At 46.9% G+C, this 10,959-nt stretch overlaps 1 protein-coding gene across 1 annotated transcript; it reads left to right on the top strand.

Moving 5' to 3' along the window:
* The first annotated feature begins 6,325 nt into the window (after window positions 1-6,325).
* LOC138282678 (GSK-3-binding protein-like) lies at window positions 6,326-8,393 on the top strand. The gene has a single exon (XM_069220488.1). It carries the CDS (start codon window positions 6,571-6,573, stop codon window positions 7,045-7,047), a length of 477 nt encoding a protein of 158 aa, XP_069076589.1. The 5' UTR covers window positions 6,326-6,570; the 3' UTR covers window positions 7,048-8,393.
* Window positions 8,394-10,959: the final 2,566 nt, after the last annotated feature.

Genomic DNA, 10,959 nt, shown 5'->3' with positions numbered 1-10,959 from the left:
CATGGGCTCTGCAGGGGCCCCCGTAAGAGGGCCCCACTTTGAATTTCAGTGTCTGCTCAGCAGACACTGAAATTCGCGACGGGTGCTACTGCACCCGTCGCACATCCTCCACTCCGCCGGCTCCATTCGGAGCTGGCATCCTCATGGAGGGCTGTTTCCCACTGGGCTGGCGGGCGGCCTTTTGGCGGTCGCCCGCCAGCCCAGTGGGAAACCCAGAATAACCGCGGCGGTCTTTTGACCGCGCAGCGGTATTCTGGCGGTTCCCTCCAGGCGGGCGGCTCCCGCCGCCCACCGGGGTCAGAATGACCCCCTTAGTCAAGAAGGGAGCTCAAATGTGTATATATACAACGGCTACTACATTGCTGCTTCACTTCCTCTTATGGTCAATCTGCACTGTATTCAATTCTTCTTATACTCCCTATCCTTGTGCCTCTTTCCCTAATCCTGTCCACTGTAGTGCCCTTTTATCTCCTATTGACTATCTCAGTGGCCACTTGGTACTGAGATTACATGACAAAACATGTGGGCTACCCGTACAATGCAGTACTACCACACCTGGCATGGCCAGCGATGTGTATGTTCCCCCCAAGTCCTTTCCTTCACTACAAGCACTGAAATACCCATATTTAACCAGACTTGGAAAGCCTCTTGGCCTTGTGGCTTACTTTTGACAGGTGTACAATTTATGGTCCGTGGTAAACTGGCAGATGAGTTTTGAGTTCTGCAGAGGCCTTTATGGTATTCGACTGCTTCGCTTCTGACTACACTGGGATGTCCATCCTGATGTGTTATTTAAAGTTTCAAACAGTGTGAATCTTTCAATATGTTATTTTAATATTGTGTTTATTCCTCCTGTTCCTAAAATCAGTTCTAAAAAAAAGCATTAAGCAGGCCAGATATCTCATGAAGACAAATACATTCCAAACCCAATTTCAGCATTTGAAAATTAACCTTGCAGCAATTCGAACTGTATTTTCCTAAATAGTGTGGGAAGGAGGCGAGAATGAGATTTTATGGCAAGACCGGAGTCTTGGACTATGCTTCTCTTTCTTTACTGAGATTTTTAAACCCCAGGGAGGTTCCAACACATCAGATGCCAATTACCCAGGTGAGAGTAATCCCTTTTTAAGAAGTTACTCTGGACGAGGATAAAGTGGCATATACAAGCCTTGGACGGGTCACTTAGGACCCATGGATTCTACAGAAAGTACAGGGCTACAGGCTAGAATTTTGTTCCACCCTTCAACATGTATCTCCTCCCATACCTCTCCTTTTTTCCCAGACAGGGAAGAGTTTTATAGACGACAAAGTTGGCTCGCTCCTCCATAAGCAAGTGATAGTCAAATCTAGTCCTACTACGCAGTCGACTTGGGCCCTCCCTCGACCTCCGCTCAGTCTTCTGACCCAGATCTAGTGCAGGAAGACCCCAACCTCCCCCCTAAAAACTATAAACACAAGACACACCACACAAATGTTAAGACCCCATTTCTGCTAAATCTGTTTTTCGACCCAAAGAACATCATACATGCACACTCCACAGAATGGGTGCTTGCGTAGAAGTGGCCCACTATGTACAAAACTGACTAAGGAAGGGTTTGGAATAGGATGTTCATAGTACCCTTTGTTCGGAATGCCCACGCCCATCTCTCCTGGGGAAAATGGCCGAAACGCCAGAACTAGCCCCTAATATGGCAACTTTTCTCAGCACGTTTGCAAAGGATACCAAGAAGGGTTTAGATCGACCCTCAAGAGGATGCCAGGATAAGCTCCTGGACATTTCTGGTCCTATCACAAAAATCTTGGAACTCGCAGTACAAGCAAAAGAATCAAATTCTCAATTGAATCCTAAGACAAATCTAGAATGGGCGCAAAGGGCCATAGTTTTTTTGGGCAATGGCAATTGCACTATGTCCACAGAATGTCGAAAATCCTTCTTGATGCGTATTGATCCGAAGTTAGCAGAATTAGTCCCCACAGAAGTGGGGTCCCTGACAAGCGGCCTCTTATTTGGGGGCAAGTTTGTGAAAAACTTAGGACAATACATGGCTACCTTTTCCACGCTAGACAAGGCCCAAACATCCAAGAAAACGATGTTCAGTGGGTGCCTTTTTACCAGGGCCAGACGCTTCAGAGGTCGAGGGCCAGGCTGTTATATCTATCAGGCCTCCTCAAGTGGATTCTCTCAACAGGGCAGAGGTGCCTATTACTCCAACTCCAGCTTCTATCCCTCCCTCCTGAAACAGAACAGGTCGTGAACACACCTACAAAGGGCGAACCCAGGGAGGTTCCAACACATCAGATGCCAATTACCCAGGTGAGAGTAATCCCTTTTTCAGAAGTTACTCTGGGGGGAGGATAAAGTGGCATATACAAGCCTTGGATGGGTCACTTAGGACCCATGGATTCTACAGACAGTACAGGGCTACAGGCTAGAATTTTGTTACACCCTTCAACAGGTATCTCCTCCCATACCTTTCCTTTTTTCCCAGACAGGGATGAGTTTTATAATCGACAAAGTTGGCTCGCTCCTCCATAAGCAAGTGATAGTCAAATCTTCCCAATACCCCCAAAGGTTTCTCAGTACAATCTTTTCATTTCAGAAAAAGGGCAGCAGATTCCGCTTGGTTCTGAATCTCACAACATTCAATTCTTGGATAGTGTACCGCTATTTCAAAATGGAGGCCATTCATCTATTAAGAGACCTCTTACAGGAGGGCAACTGGCTGGTCCATCTCAATCTCAAAGATGCATACCTAACAGTCCCCATTTATGCTCCCCATTGTCACTTTCTTCAGTTTTGCTGGCGATACCAATGGTATGAGTTTAGTACCCTTCCCTTTGGGCTCTCCTGGGCCACATAGTGCTTTAGCAAACTGTTGAGAACAATGATGCAGTATCTCTAAGAATGAGGCGTCCGCCTCATTATTTATCTCGTGGACACCTCGTTATGGTATGAAGGGCTGACTCAGTCCTTAAACATTTAAATTGGGCTATTCAGGTTTTACAAGATCTGGGGTTCATCATAAACTCTGACAAATCAATCATGATACCGTCCCAAGCCATAGAATTCTTGGGTTTTCAGGTAGATTTGGTCAAGGCCCAACTGAAGCTGCCCCTAGCAAAACAGATTTCCATCAGGAAAGAGTTGAGGAGAGCCCTTGCCTCTCGACTATATCATTGAGGACCCTTGCACACCTGGTGGGCTTGTTAGCTTCCTTGATCCACTCGGTTTTTCCAGGTCCTCTGTACAATCGGACACTTCAGCGGTTGAAGATCTTACACCTCCAGAAAGGGCTGCCTTACTTGGAAAAGATTCTCTTATTGGAGGAAGCCAGTTCAGAGGTAACCTGATGGTTGGAACACATGGAAGCCTGGAACGGCAAGGCCATCTTTGCTTCCTCTCTGGAGTTGGTAATAGAATTGGATGCCAGTCTCTGGAGTTGCGGTGCTCGGTGTGGCTTAGTGGGGACGGGGGGCAGCTGGTCCCCAGAGAAACTGAGTCTACACATCAATTGTCTGGAGTTATTAGCGAGGGCTTTTGTGAACCGATCCCTAGCCCCACGCAAAATGAGTTTCTGCATACTGCTCTGCATGGACAATATCTCAGCAGTTTGCTACATAAATCTCCTAGGGGAAATCAGATCTCGAGTCCTGGTAGAGATTGCCAAAGATTTTTGGCATTATTGTCTACAACATCAAATATCAGTGACAGCAGAATACCTTCTGAGGCATTCCAGTGTCGTGGGAGCTGAAATTTGTGCCCCCTACAGGATGGCAGCGACTGGAAGCTCAGTCCTCAGGTGTTTCGCAGCTTGAGTCTGAGATGGGGGCCAAGTTTGACAGACCTATTTGCATCCTAATTGAATTCTCAACTCCCGCTCTTTTACAGCTGGAGATGGGATCCATTAGCAGCGGGATCTGATTTGTTCCCCCAGTCTTGGACCATGGTTATCCTATATTTATTTCCCCCATTTTCCATGATTCGGAGAGTACTCTCTCAGGTGAAGAGACAGTTGGTGGAGATAATATTGGTGACCCCTCTTTGGAGGGCGCAATTGTGGTTTCCGTTGACAATGTCTCTGTTGTGTGCGCTTCCGTCGAGAATTCAATCCTACCCACCTATTCCTCTAAATCCTTCGGGCCTTCCTCATCCATTGATAATGGCGGGACAGTTGTCCCTCATGGCATGGAGACTTTCCGGCAGCATGGGCAAACGACGGGAGTTTCAGAGGACACGATGTTTTTCCTATCCCAATCATGGGCTCCCTCCACCCATAAACGCTATGAGGTGTCATGGAAAAGATGGGTTTGTTGGTGTAGTAAACAAAGTGTTTATCCCTTGGGGGCAGGTATTCCTATGATTGTCTATTTTCTTTCTGATTTGGCCTCCCAGGGATTGGCATACAGGACCATTGACAATTTTAGATCAGCTGTTCCAGCAGGTCATCCTCATTGGGACGGCAAACCAGTGGGTGAACATCCTTTGGTTTGTAAACTTCTCATAGGTATTAGGATGTGCACCCTTCTCAACTAAAATATACTACTTTATGGGACATAGACGTTGTGTTATGTTTTTTTGAGAACATGGCCATGTAGCAAGGATCTCTGGTGGAAACAATGGTCATCAAAATGAACACGCCTTCTTTACCTGATATCATGTAGGCGTGTTTCGGACTTGCACGCACTTGACTTAGCAGGTAGAGTATTTACTCCTTCGGGGGTGTCATTTGCAATTTCTAGGCATACAAAAACTGCATCACGTTGTATAGCTTTTCCACATAACCACAAACTAAGTGTGGTGAAATGTTTAAAGACTTATGAAGATTGTACCCATGAGTTTCGTAGGGACGTTCAGGAGAAATTGCTTATTTCCTTACAAAAAACTTTTTGTCCTGTATCTGCAGCCACCTTGGCAATGTGGGTTAAATGGTTACTGGGGGAGGCTGGAATTGACATTTCCAGATTCAGAACACATTCTCCTAGCAGAGCCTTTACATCTAAAGCCTTTTTTACAGGTTCTTGTTTCAAATACATTATGGCGGCGGCAGATTGGTCTTCGGACTCTACTTTTAGTGTGTTCTACCATAAGTTGATTGTTGATGTAGCATCCTCAATTGAGGACCAGCTTTTAACTTGCATAATCCGAAACCTACTGTCTTGCCATAGTATAAAAAATGTTCTAGCTGTTGCGTCAAGAATTTCAGTTTTATTAAGAGAATGGAGGCAGGGATTATCTCACCCTAGTATTGATATTTATACTGTTGATTATGATGATATGAATGAATATGCTTAATGTTTTTCTTAAGATGTTATACTCATGCCCAACTGATTTATTTTGTTGAGGAAGAGGAGTGGTATTTGCGTGTCTTCATTTAATTTCTCAGGCACCGATAATAAAGGCACATGAAGGTACATTAAGTTCATGGAATGAAGATGGGACGGCATCGCTACAGTTTCAGCTGTCTTTTGCAGTTTGGAGTTCCCCATTGGATGGACTTGTTTGTCTCAAGCTATTCAGTGGATTCAGGTTCTGGGTTCTTGGTGCTTGATTGCAAAGAAAGAGGAAGGACTGAGGTCACATGGGCATATATATATATATATATATACAGGGAGTAGGACCCTGATTGGGCAAGTTATGGACTACTGGGGTTCATGGGAAAAAGTGTTTTTGTTGTTAAATGTTTTGATTGCCTGCTGTAGAAATCTCAGTAAAGAAATAACCGCATAATCCTCCTGTCATTAATAGAACTGTAAATTATTGACAAAATAGCTAGAATTGTTTTTATTTGTTAATTCATAAACAGTCTCTAAAACAACATACAAAATGAACACAACTGAGGATTTGTTTTCCTCTACGTCCTTGTGTGGAGGAAAACACGTCCTGTTGGAAGGCGTTACCTCCTGTTGGGATGGCTTTTCGCTCTCTTGTTTACAATAAGTTCATTAGCCGTGGTTTTAAACAAGCTTGTGTGCGCATGCGCGCCTTCCAGCATTACGTTAGCCAGCAAAGCACATGGAGCATCTGTGGTGAAACAAAGGAAGCCCCGCCTCTTCGTAAACAGCACACTGCGCACATTGCCGTGGAGCGCAGCAGCCACGTTAAAATAGGCAGCGCGAGAGGGCTTTCATCATCTCTCCAGACGAGGCAGAGCTCAGCCCGTAGCCCCGCCCCTTCAGAGTGACACCATGCCCTTGCCTTACAACCAGACACCAAAACACTGTGACGTCGCCCCTCGCATTCCTAGACTTTGAAAGACTGGGAAGGGCTCAACTGACACAGGGGTGGTGCCTCTTATGTAGTCAGCCGGGCAACCATTCAGAAGCGAGTGCGGTCGAAGGGATTGGTCGACAGTGTTCGAAAAAATAACAAGGTTGTGTTGCGAGGGGCCTGTGAGCGTAGAACGTGAGTCTCGGGAGCTTCGCACACTGGCTGACGTGTGAACAACACCCCTACGCCGTCCCTGCTCAGTGGTACAGTCGGAAGGGTGGCGGCGCGTCACTCATTGTTTACACTTGAAAGGCAGCGGCGGAGTGCCGGGCTTGCTGTCGCCTAGCCGGGTCGCCATCACCATGCCGTGCCTGGAGGAGGAGCGCTTCCTGCTGCTCGAGCACTCGGTCACCGTGCGGCCGCAGCATGACGTGGATGCCCTGGTGGCCCGCATCGGGCAGGCCCTGCAGCTGGGAGCCCCCTGCAGCCGCCCCGGCCACCCGACGCTGCCAGAGCCCGGCTGCGGGGCTGGGGGTTCGGCCGTAGCAGCGTGCGGCTGCGTCCGTGGTCGCAGCGCCCCTTACGCACTGTGCGCCCCGCGAGGCAGTGGGAAGCAGCCGCAGCACCACCGGGCCCCGACGCAGGGCACCGCGGCGCCCGGCAAGAAGCAGCTGTGCGGCCGAGGCTGGGCGCGGGGGCCCGCGGCGAGGGATCGCGGGCAGGAGGAGGACCCGCACCGCCTGCTGCAGGAGCTGCTGCTCTCCGGGAACCTCATCAAGGAAGCCGTGCGCCGCCTGCAGCTGGCCGCCTCCTGCCCCGTGCCGGAGACCGTGCAGTGACCGGCGAGGAGAGAGCTGCCCCTGGGTCCGGAGGGGATCGGCCCGTGGTTCCCCGCAGGCAGGAGCTCTACCGGGGACCCGCTAGGAGGAGGCCCGCCCGAGGCAGCACGCTTCCAGCGCAGACGGCGAGCCTCGGGAGTGAGTGACCGGGCGGAGACCGCAGCCCGGAGGAGAGGGCCCAGGCAGGAATGACATCCGCCCTGCCCCGAGAGGAGGACCGAGAACTGAGAGCCTGGGGTCTGCAGGGGCCCCGGGAGCGCCCACGCACCGGACTCTGCTTGTTCTCCTCACAGCCGGACACGTGTTGTTTAAGGGGGTAAAACCATACTTGAAAAATGACGCTTATATTTTGTATTCATTTTTTAATACCAGGGCAATGAGATGAAACTGGTGCTAAAAATAAGGGCCCGGGCTGGGGGCCCTGTTGTCCTTATTGGACGGGGAGGTGATTGGTTCTGGGTGGCACTATTCCAGCTGTCGTGGGAGCCTACAGTCGATGTTACTCTGTATCCGCCAGTGGGAAAAAGAGACTTTCACCAAGTAAATGTCGAACCCTCATAAGCAACGGGTACGTTCTGTGGGTGTTTCTGTTTACAAGCGCCAGGTCTAAGTACGTTTAATCATTGTTTAGGCGTTTGCAGCCCTCACCCCTCCCTTATTTACTGTGGGGACTGGGAGGTTTTTGTTGTTTGGGTAAGACTGGGCAGGGGGAACCTCGTACCATGCAAGGTCATCGGAGGGGATGGGGGGGTGGCGGGGGGGGGGGGAGTAGAGGGGAGATGTTTCAGCTTGTTTTGACCATGCTCTGTTTGTGCAGCCGTTGGGGTGTAACCTGAGGACGTGCACATTGGAGCTATTTTTTTTTTGCGTTAGTCCAAGAACCGCCCTCCTCCCCTCCGTGAATTCTGAGAATTGGCTAACGAGCAAACAAATTGCTGCCAGCGCGCACAACCACCGAACATGCCTGTTCGCTCCAGGGCTCGCCTTTGATTCTTCTTTTTTTTTTTTCTCTCTCCCCAGAACCGCAGTAACCTCAGAGCCCAATTTGCTTGTATTTTTATTTGTAACATGTGACACTATAAATGTGAATATCCATCTGCCGCCCAGTTCGTGGGATTTACTTGCTCCTTGTGGAATGTGCTCATGAATGAATGTACCCTGTGATGCATTGCTAGCTTCCGGGAGTTATTTTTAAATACACCAATGGCTTCAGAATGTGGCTATTGACTAATGACTGTTCGCTTCGAAACGAAGTTCTTATTTCATAAGTGTTTCCTGAATTCCAGGATGTCGAGGCCCACAATTTGAAATGTTTGTATGAAATAAACGTGTTTTTAATTATTGCATCCTTGTGTCATTGAGCGACTGACTTAAGTTCTACTCACCCGCTTTGTTTCAGCTTGTCTCTCAGCAGTGTTTTACAGAATCAACGTTTGTCGATTTTCTCTGTTGATTAATGTAAGCCCAGGATGTACTGATTAAACCAAGATGGTGGGAGCTGTACAGTGTACACGCATACAGTAGAATGTACGAGAATGCAACGTACCCGCCCATTAGGCCTTTCTTGGAAGTTCATTCAGGTCTGCGTTTGGGGAAAAGAAGAAAAAAAAATGAAGCTTTGTTGCCTGGCCAGAGTTAAAAGAAGAAAAAAAAAACGTTTCGCAGCATGTTGACTGTGTTAGTCCGATTAATTTCATTACAGCTAAAAACACAATTTGGAAGCCGAATGTAAGCGTAAAAAAAAAAGTCTTGCGAAATCGAATCTGTTTAAGTACATTAACTTTTAGTGAAATTTTACTTGTCTGTTTTTCAAATGGCCAAGTGTTACTCCTTTACCTAACCGGTAACCTGTCTGGTGGGACACGAGTGTGATTAGTAGGTCAGTTGTAATCGCACCAAGTCGATTTGACCTGTCATTATGACGTCGATTATATAGCTAGCTCAACTGCACTCCCATACCAGACTATGTCGGTTTTTCTTCTTACACCAGCGAAGGACATTAGACCTGACCCCTTGCGCCATGTAGTTGTCTTCTAAGTGTTGGCACCTCTGTGGCACACCATATACTCTCTCCAGTCTGCGTCAGTTGGGGGAATAAAAGCTACCATAAAGCTATCACGCCCTCACATTGCATCAACGCCACATAATTGCGGGGGCCTAGAGTTATTCCATTAATTACCATCACGAATTGCAACAGGCAAAATCGTATTTTGGACCGAACGCACCACAACACGCTTATATGTCGGCCTGATCACAAATGTGGTTTGCCCTTGAGGAGAGCAGCACGGTCATTGGCCCGCTTCTTTGTTTTCGTAGTTTGAATGGAACTCATTCATTATGATTCACTCAACGGCTTTCTGGGTTTCAGTTTGACCTGTGTGCAGGGCGTGGCAAAATCTAGTCTGACACACAACGTACTGAACAGCAAATGGGAGAGTTTTGAAGAGTGAACAAGCACGAGCGTGAAACTTGACAGTCCGGTCGTTGTGAATGAGTGTTTTATTTTTATGTATTAAATACGTTAACTTTCTTTAATTCGCCTTTCACGGCCACATTGACGCATTTGTGTGTTGTTGAGTTTCCACACGGTGGTACTGGGGCAGTTTTGTTTTCGGCGTGGGGATTTCTGGCTATTGGCATTCACAACTTTTAAGTTGTACGTGCTGTGAAAAAACGAAGGCTAGAGAGTGCTCTGAATGACCACACCCAACCAGGGAAAAGTGGAGGTTCAGTGGTACAAAATGGAGCACATTCTGCATATATATTATGCAAGTTATTGTTATTTATAGAGAGCTCGCCCTCCTATAATTACCTCTTTGTGTAACGAAATCACTAGACATAACTTTACTGTTAACTCAGTTTCGATTGGGAGAGATCGAAGCCTTTGTTTTTCAGAAGTAAAAAATCTGTTTTCAATACACCAGTAGGAAACCTACGTGGAACGGACACTTTTATGAAAGAATAATCTTTATTTTGATTATAAATATAATCATAAAAGAATAACCCACATAAAAAGGAAAATACTCATAATACATAGTATAAAAACTATATACAAACTGGCACTTAAGTTTCACCTTCAGAGGAACAATATCTCTCAGCACCATTAGCGATGGATTTGACCCCTATGTGATGTGGAATGACTTTAGGAATGTGTGCACCCCCTCACAGTACACCCAGCCAATTTGACACATATAGAAATTAGGTCGATTGTGCCTCATTCTGATGGATGATGGTGGTAATTTATTTTCTATTCTCTCGCTCGCTCGTCTGCAAGGAGAACTAAAGATAATCAAAAATACTGTTACTGTGAAAGAAAACGCAAACTATCACAATATACCTGTCAAGCTTTGTCATCAGCCAGTAGAACTAATGTCTCATAAATGTTGTACTTATTGGAATACTATTTTTTTTCAGTACTGTACAAAATAACTGTCTTCTTGGAGTTCCCACCATGACCAATGTCTTTGCAGAGGATGGGTTATATTCCAACAGAGCTGGTGGCTTAGGCCATTTTATGCTTTCAGCCTATGATTGCCAGTTTGAGCCTTGTAGGAACACCATCGTCTCTACCATGAAAAGTATACTAGCAAATGCTTATTATTGTGGCTGCTTTTGCACCAAATCATACAAAAAGTGTTTTGTTGTTTCAACAAATATGCTATTGGTGCATTTGTTTCCACTTGGCTAGCACACATGCTTCCGTTCTGCCTGCGGAAGTGTGGTGTAATGCGGAATTCCGGCCAAATTCTGCCAGTCGCTGCGTGATGGATTTTTTTTTTGTTGTTGCATGTAAACCAACATGGTAAACTGGAGAGCCAAGTAAGATTTCGCGCACCATAGCACGTTTTTTTTGTTGCCAGGGGGACATCTGGTGCGATTTTTAACACTGGGGGTCGCCTCTGTTTGTGGCCA

Source organism: Pleurodeles waltl, chromosome 2_2, assembly GCF_031143425.1.
Source record: "Pleurodeles waltl isolate 20211129_DDA chromosome 2_2, aPleWal1.hap1.20221129, whole genome shotgun sequence".
Taxonomy (NCBI): Eukaryota; Metazoa; Chordata; class Amphibia; order Caudata; family Salamandridae; genus Pleurodeles; species Pleurodeles waltl.
This window is presented reverse-complemented; position numbering and strand designations above follow the sequence as displayed.